Below are 21,245 nucleotides of genomic sequence, written 5' to 3' on the forward strand. Positions count from 1 at the left end.
AGGGAGAATGGAATGCTAACTGATAGCTAGGCGGGGCGTGTACTTGTGTCCAGACACAGTCCTGTGCAAAAAGACTGGTGCACCCCTAGAAAAATAGAAATGACCATGGATACACCAATCTTTTCGTGTTGGGCTATGTCTGGACAGAAGTATATGCCGAGGCACAATACCAATTAGCGTTCTTTCTCCCTTAAAAAAAAAAAATTAAAGACACATAAATTCATCATTTATTTCACCATTATTTTTATTACAATATGTTTCTTTTATATTCTGTTTATTTCTTTCCAACCAAACACACCATTATACTTCAAGCTTTGATCAGAACTAATCCTTTCAGCTGGATTTATTATTTTAAGACTACTTTGGATAAGAATAAGACCATGGATTTTAAAATCAGAATCATGTCGAATCGGTTCGTACCAATTCCAATCTGAATCAGATCAAAACTGGTCAGAATCAATCCCCAAAACCCTAGAATCGATCCCTACCAATTCCAATCTGAATCAGATCAAAACTGGTCAGAATTGATCCCCAAAACCCTAGAATCGATCCCTCAAATCTGAAAAACTAACGAATCCAATCCCAAAAGCCCTATAATCAATCACTTCAGAACAACGAACAACCGGAGTGGAGATCTGTCACCGCCTATTCTAAACTGATTCAAAATTTGAAACCAAAAAAATTTTTGCTGCTACCCAGGTTGCAGGAATGTTCCTGCTACCTGGGCTTACAGCCAAAGAAATGGAATAATCCACTTTCCCTTTCGGTTAACAAAAAATTTTCCCCTTTCTTTCCATCAATTGCTACAGTTCTACTTCATACATTTTTCTTCTTTGACCTTTTTTGGCACCTTAAATTCAGTTAATTAGGTTCTTATCAGAGTATACATAACCAGAAGCACATAGGGACTTCACCTCCACTTCCATCTGTATTGGTATAGCTTACAGTGCATATGCAGGTCTGGTCTCCACCACTGGCGAATCCCATGAGCTCTTGTAAAATCTGGCGATGGGCTTAAGTTTATGGTAAGATTTGCAGATGGAAGGAGGTGCAAAGGTTCTGTTTCAGTCTTCCTCAACAAAAGATTCCTTATGGAATTCCGGGTAGCCAGTTCTTCAATCTCCCTGGCTCCAATCTTCTCCATCTTCTCCCTGTGCTCAAAATAACCAATATACTCTGAGCTTATGTCATCTGCTGGATTCACAAACAAACAGGGGATCCATGGTGACAAGACAACAAAGGGATCCTCTGATTGGTGACCCTTTACAGCAACAGCAAGTCCGGCTGTGATAAAACTTTTTGTGATTCGTATCACTTGTGTAAGTTTCTTATCTTCGATTTTCTCAATTGGAGCAGATGAGAATGGTGGATTAAAGAGGAACGTTTGGAGTAAAACACCTGTCTTGGCCATGTTCTTGCCAGCAAGCATTGCCATGGCAGAGCCCAAAGAATGACCAGCTAACCAGATATTTAAAGCTCCAGCTGCATCAACCTTGTTCTTCACAGCTTGCATTGAAACCTTAAAGCGTGAGGTTTCATGGAGTCCATTAATGGTGAAAAGGAAACCCAATCTGAGGTCCTCTTGTGTGAAGGAGTTTGGGTTAATTACTGTGCCTCGGAAGGCAATGACATATCTTGGGGCCTCCTGGATTGAATGGTGACAATTACAAGCTGGAGGTTTGAATTCATAAATGGAACCAAAGATGGAGGAATCGACATCATCCCTGAGCTGAAGAACCAACTGAAAATGGAAGAATTCCCACCAGGGTGAAGCAAGAGATTCAAGTCCTTTACGATTCTGCTGGCGATCTCGCTCTAAAACATATACACCCTGTACCAAGCTTGCAGCAACAGATCTACGGTGATGTTCATTGTTCCTGCAAAACACAAAAGAGTTCTTTTTTTCTTTTTTAAATCCCATAACATGTTTATCTGTTACTGTTAGTAGGCATTCCACATTATATTAAAAGAAGCCATTGATGTAGGGGAGATGTTGTACCAATCAACAGTTGAGAGGTGTAAAGGTCCTAAAAAGCTGAAGAAGTCCCTGTCAGAGGCCATTACACTCTGGGAATCTGCAGTTTTACCAGAGAGAACCAGGAACAATGATCAAATACACTGCAAAAACTTGAAGGGGAGGGGGAAGATGCTGCATAACGGATTCTTGAATCAGCAATAAACTGAACATATCACTCTGCATTTTTTTGAAATGCATGAGAACTGATTGAATCTATATTCCAAACCAGAAAGATAATAGTTTGACCATTTGTTAACTGTTACATTTGAGTTTTAAGGGCTCAGTTACAAGCCACTCTGTCACGATCCAAACCTGTAAGGACTAAGATCAGTGATCTCATTCCTTAAATCAATATCTCACAGATCTTCATAAAATAAATCCATAAATTCCCCATATAGACAAATCGCAACAAAAAACTTTCATAAATGGAAAATCCAAATCAAAGTCCATAATCCATTAAGTTTACCATATGTCCAATACATGTCTGGTGAGTGCCATAATGACCACAGCCTTACCCCTGCTTTCGCAGAGAGATTGTTTCCAGACTCGAACCCATGACCACTTGGTCACAATGGAGACCTTACCGTTGCACCAAGATCCACCCTCTAAATGAAATAAAATAAAACATTAAATGGGAAATAAGATTTATCTTTCTCCTCAAAAACATTTTCTTATACAGATTGACTAATGGGTGCCCCCAGAACAGAACACATCTTGCAAGGTCAAATGTGAATTCAGATCGAGGCTTGACTGTGAAGTAGTCAAGTATTTTGCTGCAATATCTTCTATAAATGATTTTAAAACCTGCAACAAACAGGTTTTGCTGTGCCAGATTTTCTAATTTTTGTTAAATCATCAAAGCATTCAAGCTTAACCAAACTGGCATATATATGTATACAATAGCAAATAGTTTTTAAGCCCCCACTTTCTTACATCCAAGAAGAGAGAATATTTTCTACAGTTCATACAGAGGGTTTGCATCTAATATGATTCACCATATCTTTCACGCTCTGTGCTACCTGTCCCCATATTTTAAATTAGGAACTCTAACATAGAAGATTCAATGAGTTTTATTGGGTGCTCATGCTTTTGGGGACTCAAACCAAGCAAGCCCCCCTCCCTCCCTCCTTCCCCTGAAACAGCAGAAGTGCCAACACAAAATCCAAATCAACCTAACCTTTGATTTGAGCTAGACAAACCTGAGCTTGAATTTAGAAACCTAGCATAACTAGAGTTTGGATGGTAGGGTTAACTCAGGTGTATACTTACACTTGTAAAATAGCAGCCCCTGCAGTGTTAAAACATAGCAATCCAAAACAGATAGACCCCATGCAATAATTCCTCCATTAACCATCAAGAACATCCAAATAATATGATTGCATATCAGAAGTGAAACCATTATATACATACACGAAGCAATATATATTTTGATAAAAACACACACCAAAGCCATATATTTGGGTTAGTTTCTGCTTTGGATGGGAAAGTTGAGGCATCAATCCAACCTCAGATATCAAGTTAGAATGGAATTTGTATTGTCCCCAACTCAAATTGCTCCTGTTATAACCATCATAAATTTCTTGCAATGATAAGTCAGGTGTTTGTCTGTTGATATTAGTAATCTGAAGCATTTTTTGCAGTAATTCTGTGAACTTGCCAACCCCAATCAATCCAAGCTCTGTACAAGCTGGTGGTGGAATTATATGATCCATAGGTCTCTAAAATTGTATAAATTGGGAGGAAACAATCCAGGACCATTATATCCAAATAGCTATAACCACCCCCACATGGAAAAGGAGGAGTCACTTTTGGGATTCAGATCCTCTTTTTGGCATGACAACCATTACCAAAGCCCAATACTGCAAACTCAAAGACCACCACATGAGTCTGAATCAAAAGATAAGTTATTTTCCCTCATCCCATTATCTCTCCTGGGTTCATTAGTTTGATGCCTTATTGCTTCATCCAGAGTAGTTAGTTTCTCCACCTTTTAAAGGAAAAAACGAAAAATGTGAAAAGATAATCATCAAACCAAAAGAAAAAAAAATAGATGTGAAGGGAACTCTCGAGCTTGGAGAGTCTTTCCTCTAAAAATTTTTACATTTTTTTTGTAAAAAAATGATTGAGCTGATGGATGAACAAGGGTTTTGGAAAAAAGACAGTAAACACAACCTTTGAAGCCCTGGCTGGACAAATCATTTAGTACTGTTGCAATTACTTGGATCTGTTATAATGTAAAAGAGTAGAAATACAGAATTTTAATTCTAAAATCTGTAGAACTTGGACACGAGGAATTAAAGACTATAAGAGCGAAAAGGAGAGATTAAGATGCATGTCTATAACATTTAAAAGGGCTTCCTGTTCTGTGGTTTAGGAGATAGGATTGTAACCTTAAGCTTCCCCTCAACCTTTGTTATTCCTCTTCTTGCAGCCTGCAACCGTCAAGTTCCCTATAGAGTAGAGTAGAGGTAGGAACTAGGAAGGGAGAACAAATCAGAATACAGATATGGTGTGTTGTGTTTCCCTATGCTAGCTGCTTGCTCAGAGAAACCTCTCCCTTGAGAGGGTTAAGAGGGTTCTCCAAGCTGACGGATTGGAGAACCCACCCACCAATTATGAATGCATGATGGTGTCGTTGATAAACGCAGGAGGAGAGAGAAAGACGAGATGCTAGTGTAGCTTCTGCTACCAACTCCGATAACCTTTTCCCCTGAGAACTTACTTTAAAAGAGGATGTGTGTGACAGAGATACCGCCACATGCTCCTTCCAGTTACGAATTGTCTTTGGGATACCTTAGACAAGTCCACACGCTTGTGTCGGTTAGAGTTGGTGGGTGTTGTGACCTGACCCACAGCCACACGCTTATGGATCAGGTCAGGTATCGGTTAGAGTTAGTGGGTGTTGTGATCTTGAGATCGGATCGGCTAATATTATCGGGATCGGATCGATCAAAATCAATTGGTATCGGTCAATATCGGTCATGATAATATAAAAAGCTAAAAAAAAAACCTTGAAAACTTTGAAAAAATAAAAAAAATTCAGTTAGATCGATCAAGGATCGGCCGATCCAATCAACTATCCAGCCAAACCTTGTTGTATTGGTCGGTCAAACCTCAGGATCGGCCTCGACAGATACCGATCCAATTCGGCCAATATCGACCGATCCGATCCGATACCTCAAACCATACACCCAAGTCAATGATCTTTATCACCTCCAGTTCCCTGCCCGGTCCAGTTCCCCAATTCCTCTAACAAGAGGGGATTGGAATGACCACCCTACCCCTGCCCAAACACTCTACCCGAGTGGGGTCCACCATCCCCTATTAGAGGTACTGGGGAACTAAGACGGGTAGAAATATGGAGGAGATAATTTTCCCCCAAGTAATTAAGTGCTTATTTCTCCATCCTCATTTCTGATAACACAATGGTGGTCAATCTAGATCCTCTACTGCCGAGCTGCCCGGCAGGACCGTGCAACCCAGACACAATGAGGCATGCAGTGACCACCTTACCTTTGCCCATACGCCTTGCCTGAGTTGGGGTAAGACGGTCATTGCACGCCTCACTATGTTTGGGTTGCACGGTCCTGCCGGGCAGTAGAGGATCACGATCCAATAGTGGTGGTAACGGGGGTGGCCGTGGTGGCAGTGGAAGCCGCAGCTGCACCCAACACCCTTTGTTCTCACAGTTCAACGACTAGGCAACACGAATCGGTATTGCAACAGTGAAGGTAAAATAATCCAAAAAATAATGTTTTTCAAAAAAATGAAGGTAAAATCATCCGATATGTATCGTCATCCACAAGGACTAGATCCTCTCCAACGGCTAGGCAACACTCGAGATGCATGTTAGGTAAGGCTGCACCGCTGCACATATTATGATCCTCCCCAGACTCCGCAGTAGCACTGTGGTAGGGGCCTTGTGCCCTGGGAACGCCCATTATAATATTAAAGGAGTAATATAAAATTACTAATTATATAATCACCTCTATATATTTATATTCTAATTCTAAATATGAAAAATAAAATAAAGAAATAACGAAAGTGTGCCATTAAATGATAATCTAGGTGTTTTAAAAAAAGGAAATGAGAGATTATATTATAATTTATTATGAGAATAAAAAAATCATTAGGAGTTTGGAACTTTGGATAAATATAGATTAAGTTTGACAAAAGAATTTTCAATTTTCTTAGATTTCAGATTCAATATTTATTGTGAGTGAAGCTATGTGATGTATTTCATATCATACTTATAACAAATATTTTATATAAGGGAGAGGGTTCTCAAGCTGCCACTGTAGAGAGCAATCTACATGCCACACCAATAGTTGTTCTGAAAAAGGTATTATCCATGCAGAACAAGTAATTTAAAATAATAAAAAAAAGACCAAGAGATCTCTACTAGGTTGCATGGTCTCTACACAAGCGTTTGGGCCAATGGGTGAGCACACTTAGGCATCATCTCATAGTGCTCAATGAGAGAGCATAGGAAACACCACCAAGAAGAGATCTTTTTCTCAAAAAGAAATGCTGAGAGAAAATCTGCACACTAATGGCATGCCAATCCTTTCCTCTTGATATAATAACAAATAAAAGTGTTTGGAAGAACCTGACAAGAGGTAAAAGAATAAGAAGCTTTTAATGTGCCTATCCAACCCAAGTGTTAATAATGTTAATTAAACCCCTCAATCCCTCACCATTAATGAATGAATCACAGTCCCACCTCTACAAATTCAAATGATAGGGAAAACTGATTAGAAAATTAAATATAAAAAAATAAGCGTTCCCCCACAATACGAGGAAAATCGAAGGGGGATCCACATGGTTAAGAAGGAAAGAAGGTAGGAGGGCGTGGAAAATTGACAGTATAGGAATCTTTTTCACTATAAAAAGGGAAGGGTCTGTTTTTCTATTTGGCCCAAGCAACTGCATCAATCTCTGCCTGGGCACTTCTGTATAACTCCAGCCTCTTTGCAAGGGAAGCCCGCCGCTCCATGACCGCTGGATCCTCATCTAACAATGAAGCCAGCTGCTTTGACTGCAAAATCAGAGATTGAAAATGTCAACTTGACATTATTCCTCTCATTTACCCAAAAAAAAGAGGCATTATTCCTCTCAATTGTAAAGAGGAAACTAGTAATTCAGTTTCTCCTATCTTTATACTGATTAACAGGATTTTCTACACAATGAAAGTAATTAATCTCCTGTCATTATTTGGAGAATTATTATTGTCACAAAGGTCTGTCATTTTCCCAAATGTCACAAGGAATTTATTCTGCCACGTGGACACATGATGTCTATTCTGACGGTTGGCTATAGAAAACATGGTCTAGATTAGTCACATGTCAAATTTCAGAGTCTAATTCAATCAAATTCCCTCTTAGGTAGTGACACACATCTCATGTATGTCCATGCATGTGTACCAGTACTCCAGACATTACTGTGCACTCTCCCAAATTTGAGTGGGAACAGACGGTTTAGAATAGGAAAATGTAAAAACATGGATGGCTCAAATTTATCTTGTGCTTTTCAGAAACATCACCTTCACCTTCCATTGTTACAGGGATAACACCCTATATTTTTTTCCTCACCTGTGAAAAGGTCAAAAGAAGGTGGGGCTTGGTGCAACGGTAAAGTTGTTCCATTGTGACCAAGTGGTCACGGGTTTGAGTCTGGAAACAGCCTCTCTGCAAAAAGCAAGGGTACATTATGTCCCTCCCCAGACCCCGCAGTCGTGGGAGCCAAATGCACTGGGTATCTCCCCTCCCCCCCCCCCCCCCCAACTTTTTTGTAGAGGTCAAAACAGAGCAACAAAGGAAATCAGCAAGAGAGGAAAAGAATCCTCACCTCCTTTTTACCCAACTCTGCGAAGAAATGATCAAGTAGGGAACGTTTGGCCTCTCGCACTTGACAATATACAACAGATTTCGGAATGGAGTTCCGCAGGCTTGCACAGACCATGTTAACATAGGCCAGGACGTTAGATCCTGTCAGAGTTCAAAGAAAATAAGAGAAACAAAAGATTTAGTAATGGAATAGAACTGGAAGGACTCAAAATGTCATTCAGAGAATATCAATCAATGGAAATACTATATTTTAACACTGATCTGAGTCTCCAAAAGTCTCAAGACTCCAGAGCCTCTGGGAAGACTCAATGACTTAACCCAGTCAATGGATTTTCGAGCAAATCCTTTCATTTTATCAACAAATACAAATTGATTACTCATCCAAGACAACATGCTCATTTAATCAACTGAACCAAGTTCCTTACCTATTCGCCTGAGGTATGAATCATTATATCTATCAAAAATTGAATGGGTTGGGTTTCCCCCCTTTTCAACATCTTGAGGAAGCTTCCGGAAGAAATCAACTGTCAGGTAACTACTTTCCATGTCAACTAGCTTGAGAGTTGCTTTCTTGCTTTCTTCCCTCATTCTCTCTAATGATTCACATGCCGCATTTCCAACCTCCACTCTAAGAGTGGGATACTGCCTTAGCTCCTGTCACGGAGAAAAAGAAAATCCAATAAAAAACTAAACACAAGGACCAAGATGTCAATATGCAATGCATATCAAAAAAAAATAGCTTCAGATGGAAACTGAATTAAGAGCAGTGCTTTAGCATGCAAGTCCTTGGTACCCAACAATCCTGATCCAATTTATATTAATCATGAAAATTCAATAAAGAACTAATATCCATGACCCACAAAATAATTTACCGAGGTGGAAAACAAAGTGAGACCCAACAGAATGACTGGGGGTAGGACGAATATAGAAACAACTGGAAGGCTAACCCAGCACAAGCTCATTATGGAAGAAATGAACCAATAAAAGCATCACACCTGTCCAGTCTCATTCAAATAACTCATTTACCTTTCAGTTTACCAAATTTGGATGGCATATACACTAATGTGATACCTAAATAGAAATCAAATGCACCAAAATCAGACCCGGTCAAGTCTCTCCTAAGTCATCAATAAATTACCAAAAGAATGGATCTCCATATTTCACGTTTTTCCAGATGAAGTATGATGTGGGATAGTGCTTGCCACCCCAAGTGCCAGGTCCATGGGGCAAGCTAACAAGAGATGTGATCAATTCTGAGTTGGCGACCCAGCTTTTGAACAATTCAATTCTTCTGCCCAAACAAAAAGGAGGGGGAAGGGACAAAAAACAAAACAAAGAAAAAAATCAAACACTTCACAAGGAATTTTACTACTGCAAAATTTACCAGGATCGGATGGAGCTTTCTTAATTTCATTTTCCACCAAAGGAGAAAGAAAGTAACACTCCACAGAATGGTTTAAGGAAGCGATCGGCAATGGGATTGGGTATATTTTAAGAACCTTATAACCAACAAATCAAGGTATTATTCATATGATAGACCATCCACATTTCATTAAGATCAAGAATTAGCAATTCCAGATGCAAAATACGAAATTAAGTAACTTAAAATTAATGCCAGCATAATTGCAAATAGAAAATGACATACTTCCAATTTATCAGTGTATGAATTACCTTACAAAAACATTACCCAAAAAAAAAAAAAATTACCTTACAAAAAGTTAGCAGGATTAGAAGGACTAAGTTTGATAAAAAGGAGTATGCTCAATTCAAACAAGCTCTAAGTTTCATAAAAAAAAAAAGAGAGAGGTGCATTGGTCAATTACTAATGCCAAAAATAAGTAATAGAGAAGATTACAAAACAATAGAGGGAAAGTTTTAGAAAACAACTAAAAGTAAAAGAGGGCAGCAACATGGATGAGGACATACCATAGTTTCACCAACAGCCTTGTGAACCAACTCCTTCAGTATAGAATGGACCTAGAATCACGAACACCACACGTTAGCAGCAAATGGTGGAATACAGGGGCGGTATACTTGTACATGTACACACACGCATGCACATGAGTATAGGGGCGGTATACTTGTACAGATACACATACGCATGCACATACATACTCATGTCCATGCGCACACACAAGCGGGTACACATATACAGTTAGAAACAAAATCTCCTTCACTTGCTGCCTCTGACTGTGACAATTTACCCACTCCCAACTAAAATTCATATCGTTTATTAAAGCTGTTAAACCATAACCAGTGGTGGAACTCAGGAACTCTGTCAGCATGTGTACTGTCAGAGAAGGTCTCAGAGACCATAATGACAGAAGTAAACAGGGAAGAAGCAAAGAAAAACACAATTAGAGGAGTTAATAATCTTATAGTGCATAAAATACCCATTAAAATCAATCGTAATGGATGTCAAAGTTTAGGGAGCATTAATAACCACATATAGGAAGAAGTCATAAAGCGTTTGATTCAGACTAGGAATGGGACAAATTGCGGATAATTTACTTTAGTTTTACAGAGATTATGGTTAGGTGGGATTCTAGAAACCAATCGGCCAGATTTCAGGGAACTATCAGACATTAACAAGAAAGTAATCCGGTCTAATCTTCAGAGGACCTACAACAGTTCAACTTTATTTAAAATTACTAACTTGCGAGCTTTAGATTTTAATGCATACCGCATCAACGGCCGCCTCTGCAGGACCCCTTATGGTGACTAAAGAGGATTCAATGAGGCGGCGGTAACCTTGTTCCGGAGCTATCAAGTGAGGCTGGTACCCATCAGCTTCAGTAATTAGTTTTCTTACATTATCCATAGCAAGTTGCTTGTCAAATTGCAACCTTTTTAAAGCTGCAGGAAGTTGATTGTCGAAAACACTGTAGATTTTATCACCTCCTGGGCGGCTGTACACACATGAGCGAAAATTTAACACCAAAAAAGTTAATTCCGTGTATGTGAACAGTGAAACCCACAAGGTAATACTGAATAAAGCTAGAATTGACAGGGAAGGGGGACCTTAACAATTAAACAATGTAGTATATTAGTGATACATACACGCCATCTAGATGTTCTTTATATATTTGGTCAAAAATACGACAGATTTCCATGATCATGTATAACTTTCCCTGCACATAATGAGAAAACATCCTTAAAACCTTTTCACCTCGATTGCTTAAAGATCAAGAATCAGACACTGTCAAAAAGGCCCAAATGCATTCTAGACTTTTGACTGTGTCATTTATTGTAACATAGTAATAGCCCTTGAATTAACACAAGAAGCCAAATAACGTTATATAAATAAAGCTTACTCCAGCATCAGTAGCAATAGGCTTCCCAAGACGGCTCAACTCTGCTTCTATATCAACAATACTTTTACTAATAAGTGACTGGATGCCCGGGATACGAGACTTGATTACAGTTTCCAAATGCTGCAACAGTAACCATATATGGAATTATATCAATTGAACCAAATAAATAGTAAACATAAGCATAAAAAGAACACAGTGGTTTACCAACAAATAATAAATATATATCAACACAGTCCTCTCTATTCAAAATGAATGACATCCAGCAATACCCAAATACATGCACTGTACCTTGGAAAGCATCTTTCCAAGATGCTCGGAGCCCATCCTGTTAACAAGATGCTTGTACTCTGGGCTAGTTGCAAAATACTCACGCTCTCTACGCCGAGCAGCAATCATGTCAACACTCTTGTTAATATCAGCTTGAGAACGATTAACAACACCAATCCATGGAAACTGTAACTTATATGATTTGCCTTCCAATATCTGAGCAACAAAATGAGTGTCAATATGATCAAGGCCAAGCCAGAAAGTCACTTCTTAGTCTAAATTAAACTATTCAACAGGCATAATTCAAAAGTCTCCATGCATATACATGTCTCCTGACTGCTTTCCATAATGTAGTCATCAGTGTAACAATGTCCATAGCAGTCGAGGGGTCGCCCGCAGGCAGTTTTCTGGAGGCAAGTCATGCTGTCACACCTTAGTTGTTCAAGGCATTTTTTTTAATATACAATTTTGTTTTATTTTTTGTTCTGAATTCTAATGTTATTATTATTATCCGGGGCACGTACCTTTTATACACTAAACTACATGGAATCAAGTTCTAAAAAAATAGAACTTCTTCTTCCGTGTTGGGTCACTGTCCAGGGATTCTTCTTCCATGTTGGGTCCCTATCCAGGACGCTGGGGGAGACGGGAGACTGGAGAGAAGGGGTGCATAAAAACAGGGTTCACTCTAATCAATTTGAGAGCTAACTTTAAGAAATAAAAACATGTGTTTTAAAGATGGACACATGGAGAGCTTGCTACGACCGAACCGACAAGGCATTAGCCACAGACGTGGCACTTTATGGGTCAACCAGCCGAACCACTGCTGACTCTACACCGTAGAAGAGCACGATCGCACCCTAAGAATCTTGTGCCCGGTAACTAAGTCGTTCAATCAAGGAGAACAGTTGACTAATTAACTATTGCGTTACTTGAATTGTAGGTTCATACAAACTCTGTACGAGGTATTCTTCGGCATGTTTGTAGATGTATTTCACTTTTTTTTTATGGAATGGATGTATATCACTTGGGCTCTAAATACTTTATTTTGGCCCATGGTTGGGTTTCATGGGCCTTAGGTTTGTTATTTAGTGCTTTATAGATGTAATGGACCTAATTTATAAGCTCATAAAGTGGGGATAAAGTTAGTATATGGGATTAGTAGTTAAGTGCTTGAGTTGGATCAAAATACTTAATAGCTAGATAGAGTTTTGTTTTGAGTTTATTTACTTTATTGAGTGTGTGTGTGTGCGCGGTTAGGAGTCTTTTATGAGTCGATAGGAATTACAGAAGGTCTTTATATTTGTAATACACCCCTATGCATTAGAGATGATTTAAAAAAAGAAAATTAGTTTTTTTAAAGTGTTTTGGTGTTGTTGAGCAGTGCATACGCGTTTTTTTTTTTGGATAGGACCTACTCTATTCTATTCTAAGGGGGAGGGAAGGTGTGAACCAGGATGTTTTGAACCCAAGACCTCCTGGTAGCAATGGGCTTTCACACACCACAAGCTACCAAGTGTGCTAGGCACTTGTTCACCAGTGCATACGGGATTGGTATCCCATATCCGATTTTTTCTCTTCTGTTTTCTTCTTCCCTCTTCTTCCTCATAATTAGATCAGTCTCATCTCTCTCCCCAATCCTTCCATTGATCTGATTTCTTAATTTAACAACATGATTGCTTCCTTTATCTCAGATCTTATTATAGATTTGATCATTGAGCCTGCTTGCATCTGAGGTCCATATCTGGATTTTCAGATTGCAATAATGGGTATCAAAGCTGAATCTAGCCATTTTTTGTTTTTTTGGATAGGTAAGAAAAAAATTGGTAACCTGGCCATAGTTACCTACATTTTCAAGAACAAAGTTGTTAAAACGCAATCGCATAAGATGACCAAATATGGGATCGAAGAAAGCAACAACCAAGACAATCTCAAACACAAACAGATTTACATGGTTCGGTTTCGCGGGAAACCTGCGTCCACGGGAAGAGTAGCGGCAAACTTTTCACTAAACAAAACAAAGATACAAGTTATTTCGTCTAATCCCAAAAGAAAATGGAGTGCGGCAAAACTAAGAAGGATAAGGTGAAAAACGGAACTATTAGAGCTGATGTGGGAGTTGCCCCAATCAGCAACAAAGCTCCGAGAATGTCGTTTAAGGTGGTTTGGCCATTTGCAACGGAGACATGGGGACACCCCAGTATGGAGGAGTGACCTAATTCCGATAGAGGGAGCTAAAAGAGCTAGAGGCAGCCCTAAAATAACCATAAGTGAGGTTGTGAAGAATGACATGCAGAGTCTGGGTCTTGTGCCAAGTATGACCTCAGATAGAGCCTATTAGAGGGCAAGGATCCACGTTGTCAACATTAGGTAGTGGAGATTTTCCTGATTTCCTGGGCTTGCCTCCTTCCTCTTACTCTCATTTCTCAGTTTTCCATTTATCACTTTTCTCATCTCATTTATTCATTTTTATTCTTCATTCCTCTTACTTTACTTGCACTTTGTGAGTTTCATACTTTGTTTTTGTAAGGATCCATGTAGCCAGCCCCATTTAGTTGGGATAAGGCTGAGTTGTTGTTGTAAGTGCAGAAAATATGGATGTACCCATTTTTTTTTCCTTCCTTTACTACATAACTCAAGTAGTGAAATCAAAAGGTCTGAAAATTTCTCCATATACAACAAACATACTGTGATAAACATCAAAAGCATTTATTTTTCTCCCTTTCTGATCAATAAATTTTAATATTTAAAAATCAAAAAGAAATTCATGAGCATGCAGATATATATATATATATATAGAGAGAGAGAGAGAGAAACAAAAGCAAACTAGTAAAGGAATGGGAACTTTCTAGAAAGGGAGAAAAGGTAAATGCATTTTCTAGAAAGACAAATGAAGAATAGGGGGAGCAAATGATGAAACAACCCCAAAAGAAAATGGGTACCATATGGCTCATTCCCCACCAATGTGTCAATGCTCAACAGCATTCATGTCAACACCCATGAATGTACAAATAAAAAAGGGGCGTTCCCAGTGCATGAGACTCCCACCATTGCAGGGTCTGGAGAGGGTCATAATGTACACAGCCTTACCGGCTTACCGCCGCTTCGCAGAGAAGCTGTTTCCCAACTCGAACCCGCTACCACTAGGTAGCAATTGAGCAACCTTACTATTGTGCTGAGGCCCACCCTCCATTAACGCACAAGTAAGGAAACACATAATCAATCTAATTGCTAAATGCACAAAATTTTTCGGACCAATGACCAATCAGACCTATATTGCCTATGTTTCTTTTGCATTCATAATCCACACCAAAATGACCAATGTTTTGGAATAAAGAATACCAATCAGAATGATGGCTCCAATACTTGAACTCAACAATAGAGATTTTTTTTTTTAAAAACAACAGAACATTTGTATATTATCATGCAGAATACCATTTGAACAAATAGTTAGCTAGCTAACACTTACATCAACTGCATTTGTACCCTTGTCCATAAGATCAATCTTGGTTAAGACACCAATTGTCCTCTCTCCTGGAAAGTTTAAACAAATAAATTCAGGAAAAAGAACTAGTGACTAATACAAACATTTATATTTATGTACAAAATAAGGGAAAATGTTGGGCATGCTGCCGATATCACACGCCCTCTCACACTCTCTCCTCCTTGCCCGTGTTCCCATTGGCTTGATGTAGGAGATTCCATCCCACACCGCCAGCTACCCAAAAAATAAATAATGTCTGCAGAACATATTTTTAGATTTAAAAAAAAACAAAAAACAAAAAACAAAACTTTGAGAAATTTACATCCCAAAATCATAACAAACAGATATATGAGTTTAGGAGGTGGTCTATCTAACACGGACAATATTTCAAAAGCTTAAATGCATCAAAACAAGGTGGCAAAGTAAAAAAGAATAATAATAATAATAATATTAAATTTGTAAAGGCTTACCCTTAGGGTCCACCTCACGAGAGATCTTAATTGCATCAGAAGTAGCAAGATCTTGATTGGCAGGTGAAATTGCAAGAATTATACAATTGGGCTGCAAGGTAAAAGGCAAGGTTAAAAGGCTACAGCATTTACCTTTCTGGAATTTCCTTTCATGCATATAAACTGAGAAAAAAATAAAACTAGGAAACTTTTGAAAAGAACATGGAAACTGGATCACAAAGAAAGTGAGAGAGAGAGAGAGAGATGAACATTTAGACCATACACATCCTTTAATCCAAAAACTAACACAGAAGTCTACAGACTATTGTTTCTCTGAATAACAGATAGCCAATGACCAGACGCTATAAAAAGAAACATGACCATAAGAAAATGAGGAGCTAGCAGCTCCACTAAACCAGATAACACGAAGGCATTATCATGGCATATGGAATCCACAGATAGGTTTGGGACAAGTCTCTTGCAAAGAAGATGGGACATACCCTTAAGTGCATCCTAGTTTAAAGATTGTAGAAGGCAAAGATCAAACTAATCACAAAATGAAAAGCCAAATTTTTTTTACTGAATTATATAATAAGACACAGTAATGATTCTAGCAAGGCAGCACTACTTAAGCTATAGATCTGAAAAATAAGAAACAGCAGGCTATCCCAACCATCATATCCGTGGTGCATTTTCATGTTACATAGTTGTCAAGGCATCACCTAGATGTCCAGGCACCTTGGTTGCCTTGTTGGCGTTGCTTTGCGTCCAGGCCCCCTCAAAAGCCTTGGGTCGCCTAGACTCCGTGACAACTGTAGCACCAAACCCACTTCACCAGTCTAGTATCATAAGAGATATGCCACAACCTAAGTATAAAGCATAATCATCATCCTCTCCAACTTAAGATATCAATAGAAATTTATTCAACCTGAAGCAGCAGTTTATTCATATTTACCAGACTGAAAGGTTCGTCTATTGCAGCTGCTCCTAAATCATTTGATCATCACACAAATGCCTCCAGAAAATTAGAAACTCAATGCTAAAACATCTGAGCTGAACTACTCATTTTTTGACTCAAGTTTATATAATGTAGTTGTAATTTATTAACCAGCACATCTTCATATAACCCAGAAGTGATCATTTTTGTCCAGAACACTAAAGCAGAAAATGCAATATTTAATTCATGATAGATGTTGTCAAATACAAATGTGGAAATGCCTCTATAAATAAGCCTGAAGTCCTCAGAAATGGCAGAATCCTTAGCTAAGATATCATAATATTTCCATGGTACTGATTAGATTTCAGGACTAACAATAAGAATTACCTTTTCAATATAGGAGCGAACCATATTCTCGATGTCATGCACAATACTATCAGGCTGGCCCTCTTTAGTTCCAAATAAATTAGTCAGCATCAAATAACAGGGAGTATAAATGAATTGAGAAGAAAGTATTTCATAGGGGGAGAAACTGTAACAAAACTAAATAAGCAGGTCTTACGAAAAGAACCTACCAACAGCTACTTTTGTAAGTCCAGGAAGGTCAATCAATGTCAAGTTTACAACTGTCAAAGTTCAAAAGAATCATCAGAAACTAAGAAATGAGAAGCAAATCTATCAATATTACACTGCATATTATAAATAAAGCCTTGACAATTGTGAACAGATAGGCATGGAATCCTCAAAGAATGTATACGTTTACAACTGTCAAAGTTCAAAAGAATCATCAGAAACTAAGAAATGAGAAGCAAATCTATCAATTTTACACTGCATATTATAAACAAAGCCTTGACAATTGTGAACAGATAGGCATGGAATCTTTACAGAATGTATACATTTAGTATCACTGTTCAATTCCTGCTGAGCCTGATCAGGCAATGGTGGATCGGGCTATGTGGACCAATCCAATCCAAATTCACCGATCCAGCCGAAAAAAATCCAGCAACCATGATGGACACATGGCCAACATGCAGATTAGATCTCAGATATCTACCACTAATTAGCCTAATAAACTAACAATAGAAAATTACAAGGTAAATCCAACTAATAAAATTCCAAATAAACCCCAAGGGGTTAGCTCAATTGGAAAAGACCAACACCTCACAGTTAAGAGGTTATGAGTTCAACTCACCTTGGGCTTGGGGCCTACCTATCAAAATAAATAAATAAACTAAGATATCCTACTAAACCCAAAAACCTAATTAGATCCGGTTTTTCATATGCCCCCTCCCCCCCCCCCCACAAAAAAAAAACGGGTTTGGGCCAGTCCAAGGGATTGATCCTGCATCAAGAATTCTTGGAAACCACAAGCCATTTAAAAGTCTTCAAACTGGTCTTACAGCTAGACTGGACAATGATGGTTCACTGAACCTGGTCACCCAATCAATTGAATCAGAAAACAGGTTCAGATCTGTACCAAAGCAACCCAACCCACAGTAATTGGTTTTCTTTCTCTTTTCTAGCAGAATTCTGCATCACTACTGCATCAAGTAAGTCCTGAAAAGTATCAACACCCACTAGTTTACACTCTTATGACAACAAGAGGCAAACTGTCCTCCCCACTTATAAACCTCAACAAGATTTGAGAAAGTGAAGGTAACAAACAAAGATAAAAGATAATCATTTATCACACAAATATTCGATACAATTAAATTCTCAAGAATAACAATATTCAAAGTGCAAAAATGAACATATTTGTTAAAAATTGGGATAATCATCCACTTCAGAGGGGAAAACAGCATATTGTTTTGTGAAGATACATATCAATCCAATAATAACAATTGTTCCTCCCTAGATTCCCTTGATCCCATCTCAGTGAAAACAGTAGATTTATTTAAGGAACTCAGTTCAAGATTCATATCATCTGGCTCTAAATTTAAGTACATGTGAATGACAACAGAAACTAAATGGAGTTCACATTCCCATCTCACCATTAGGAGAATAGATGCTAAGATGAATAGGAACAGTAGAGATTTGTTTCGAACGTCCCGTCTCTCTATCAGTCTCATCTGAGATCTCCTTCCTCACAGCAGCTAGAAAGTATAAATCCAACCAGTATGTGAGATGAAATTATAAATTAGGGGTAACGAAACAAATACCTAGATAACGTAATAGAACTACATTAGGAAAAAAAAAATAGCAATATCAAAGAAATAGCTGATGGCGACATATGGCCAGAATGTGAAAGGAACACAAAAAAAAATTATTTTAACAATGAAAAGCTATGAGGAAAAAGTAAAATAACATAACCAAAGTATAAACTACAGGATACAATTTTGAAAGGAGTCCAAATTGATCACCCATTATGCTGACAAGAGATGTTTACCAAAATCAGTGAACCTCTTTCTTGGGAGGTGAAGGAACTCTGCATACTCTCTTCCTTCATCGATCTTCTGAAGTTGTAACACAAGTGGACGCCGAGTAACAATACCTACATAAATTATGGTTACATTATTCCTCCAATATTTAAGGGAAATGCATAACAAAAAACAACTAAAAGATTAAACCAAATAGATAAGAGGATGTCTTAGACCAGAAACTAATTACCAGATCCACGAGGCAAGAAGTCCTTTCCCACAACACTTTCCAAGACTGAAGATTTCCCTGAACTCTATAAAATATTTCCATTTATGTCAGTGGAATTTAAATGTTTCAGGAAAATTCTACTTGATAAGTCAAAAAGAATCCACTTTCCTGTAGTTACTACCGTAGAACATGTGATCAACTAAGCGTTATTAATAAGTGCAGAATTAAATCATCTGTACTAACCCTTCCGGCAATCTATTTATAAACAATCCTCGTAAGGTCACTACCAGACATTTGAAAGTGGTTTCAACTTGTAAGTCAATGGTCTAAATTAAGAGAACTAAAAAATGGCTGAAGAAGGTCAAAATGTCTTTTAGATGGGAAGCACTCAAAATAATAGAAGAGAACTGTCTACACTAACTTCTGTACGTTAAACAGCCAAAAATCCTCACAATCTTTTCAAATTACAACAGCACTCAATCATTTCTCTGTACTGTGACAGCATATCACCTCCCAGACATTGCTCATTAGACAAGTTCATCTAACAAGGTTTTCAAATAAAAGATGCATTGTGCGCCAGGAGTAAGAAAGTGGAGAAGGTTACCAGAAATCTCAGACTACTCATGCGTCAGAGAAGAATTAATATTCTAATTTCTAGATTCTACCAAACATAATTAGAAAATTTTTAAATATATTCAGGACAGGACCTAGCTACCTAAACTAGTCTGAAAATGTTACTTAGTTCCAATTTCAAAGGAATAAAGCATTAATTAGCTTCAGTTGTAGCATTTACAGAGAACCGTTATCAGAACACTGATAATTGCTGCCAAATTTACAATTTGGAAATGTGCTCCGCCAAAAAAAGAAAACAAGAAATCATCTGAGTGTAACATCCAACAGAAAAACTAAAAAACACATAGAGCACTTGGTGGATTTTTCCTAGGTTTTTGGAGTTGGCGTAAAGGCCAGTACTCACATGCAATCCCAACTTTAAAGGAAATTTTTTAGGACGATCAAAGTAGAAAACACCTTTTTAGAACCAAAACAGGATAAAACTGATCATATCGCACCAGATCCAAAGGGTGACATATCAAAAATAAAATGCCAACATTTAAACGTAGGAAAATATATGTCTTCAAAAATGGATTATACATGAGACCTTGCATAATACATTTCCAGAAGATATTCAATCCCCCAGGAACGGAGGAATCACCCTACTTTTCAACGAGGATTGGTGTAACCATGAACTTGAGCATCTCAAGCATCTATGACCAGAAAGCTTACATAACAAGGAAATAGAAGAAAATAAAACTATTCACAAAATGAAAGAAAAAAGAGCTAGGTGTCGGACATGAATAGGCCAAAAATTGACCGATAAATCTCAAACAGAAATAGGTAACAGATCAACAAAAACGTATGAAGCAAATGCCTAAGAAACCAAAAGCAAGCAAGAACCAAGGACATAAAACCACGGACCCGGTCATTAAATACGCAGAAACGAGATTTGAGACTATCAAAACCCCGCATTTAAGATGTACCAAATCATTGACAAACCATAAGCAAGTGAAGGCCTAAGCATAGGAAAATAAACAATCAACAAACAGATCATCAATCATCCGACATTTTACGAAGAAAAAAGAAAGAAAACTATGTGTGAGATCATGAGCTCACCTGCCCACCGACAACAGCGATCGCTGGCAACGAATCCCATAAGGTCGGCAATGAACTCTCTTCTCCATGGTCACCTAGAGCAGTACAAGCCCTCTGCAGCTTGTTCACCAAAGAGATTAAAGTGTCCATGTTGTCTTCTCCTCCTCAAAGAAGAAAAGTAAAATCAATAGATATGGGAAAAGAAAGGGGGAAACAAAAAAAGTGGATCACGAAATGCAACTCGGAGCTCGTCGGCGATATGGAGATAGAAACCGATGGGTTTTCGCAATCGCTTGGGCCAGAAGAGGTAGATCGAGAGAGATTCAACAGAGATCAGAACTCAGATGAGAGAATGAATCGTCAGTTACGCGAGAACAGAGACGACTGAGTCTACGTGCCTCTGTGGTAAATGAGATTGGCAAGCGAACCGCGTTTTTGCTCCTTGGTTTTTTATATTTTGAATTCCGTTTCAGGCTTCTTCCGTATCAGAGAACTTTCTTACCAAAAAATAAACAAAATATCAGAGAACTGATAATTTGACTAAATTACCCTTCCGATATTTTAGTTCCAAACTTCCAGCCAAACAGATCCCTATTAGTCGGGTCGGGTTGAGATCGGGTCGATGTTAATCGATTTTTTCATTTATCGATTCGGTCCAGTTTTCAGGCCAATAAGTGATTGGATTTACAAAAGCC

At 38.3% G+C, this 21,245-nt stretch overlaps 2 protein-coding genes across 2 annotated transcripts; both read right to left on the reverse strand.

The window, feature by feature from the left end:
• Window positions 1–856: 856 nt before the first annotated feature.
• Window positions 857–2,238, reverse strand: LOC122664678 (GDSL esterase/lipase At4g10955-like). Its single transcript, XM_043860614.1, has 2 exons — window positions 2,000–2,238; window positions 857–1,877 (listed from the first exon to the last, which is right to left on the reverse strand). Exons 1-2 carry the CDS (start codon window positions 2,059–2,061, stop codon window positions 911–913), a joined length of 1,029 nt encoding a protein of 342 aa, XP_043716549.1. The 5' UTR covers window positions 2,062–2,238; the 3' UTR covers window positions 857–910.
• A 4,659-nt stretch (window positions 2,239–6,897) lies between these two features.
• Window positions 6,898–20,742, reverse strand: LOC122664677 (dynamin-related protein 5A-like). Its single transcript, XM_043860613.1, has 16 exons — window positions 20,572–20,742; window positions 18,922–18,985; window positions 18,701–18,805; window positions 18,306–18,407; window positions 16,890–16,940; window positions 16,702–16,763; window positions 15,399–15,489; window positions 14,914–14,978; window positions 11,466–11,660; window positions 11,178–11,297; window positions 10,924–10,994; window positions 10,547–10,772; window positions 9,790–9,840; window positions 8,289–8,517; window positions 7,865–8,004; window positions 6,898–7,055 (listed from the first exon to the last, which is right to left on the reverse strand). The coding sequence occupies exons 1-16, from the start codon at window positions 20,698–20,700 to the stop codon at window positions 6,927–6,929; spliced, it is 1,830 nt and encodes a 609-aa protein (XP_043716548.1). The 5' UTR covers window positions 20,701–20,742; the 3' UTR covers window positions 6,898–6,926.
• Between the last annotated feature and the right edge of the window lie 503 nt (window positions 20,743–21,245).

Source organism: Telopea speciosissima, chromosome 6, assembly GCF_018873765.1.
Source record: "Telopea speciosissima isolate NSW1024214 ecotype Mountain lineage chromosome 6, Tspe_v1, whole genome shotgun sequence".
NCBI classification, from domain to species: Eukaryota; Viridiplantae; Streptophyta; class Magnoliopsida; order Proteales; family Proteaceae; genus Telopea; species Telopea speciosissima.

Coding starts and splice junctions, on each gene's coding strand:
- LOC122664677 (XM_043860613.1), bottom strand. CDS start 20,700: ATGGACACTTTAATCTCTTTGGTGAACAAGCTGCAGAGGGCTTGTACT. Junction 18,806..18,921: donor CTTCTTGCCTCGTGGATCTG/GTAATTAGTTTC, acceptor TAATTTATGTAG/GTATTGTTACTCGGCGTCCA. Junction 8,005..8,288: donor TTCATACCTCAGGCGAATAG/GTAAGGAACTTG, acceptor GAACTCTGACAG/GATCTAACGTCCTGGCCTAT.
- LOC122664678 (XM_043860614.1), bottom strand. CDS start 2,061: ATGGCCTCTGACAGGGACTTCTTCAGCTTTTTAGGACCTTTACACCTC. Junction 1,878..1,999: donor CACCTCTCAACTGTTGATTG/GTACAACATCTC, acceptor TGTGTTTTGCAG/GAACAATGAACATCACCGTA.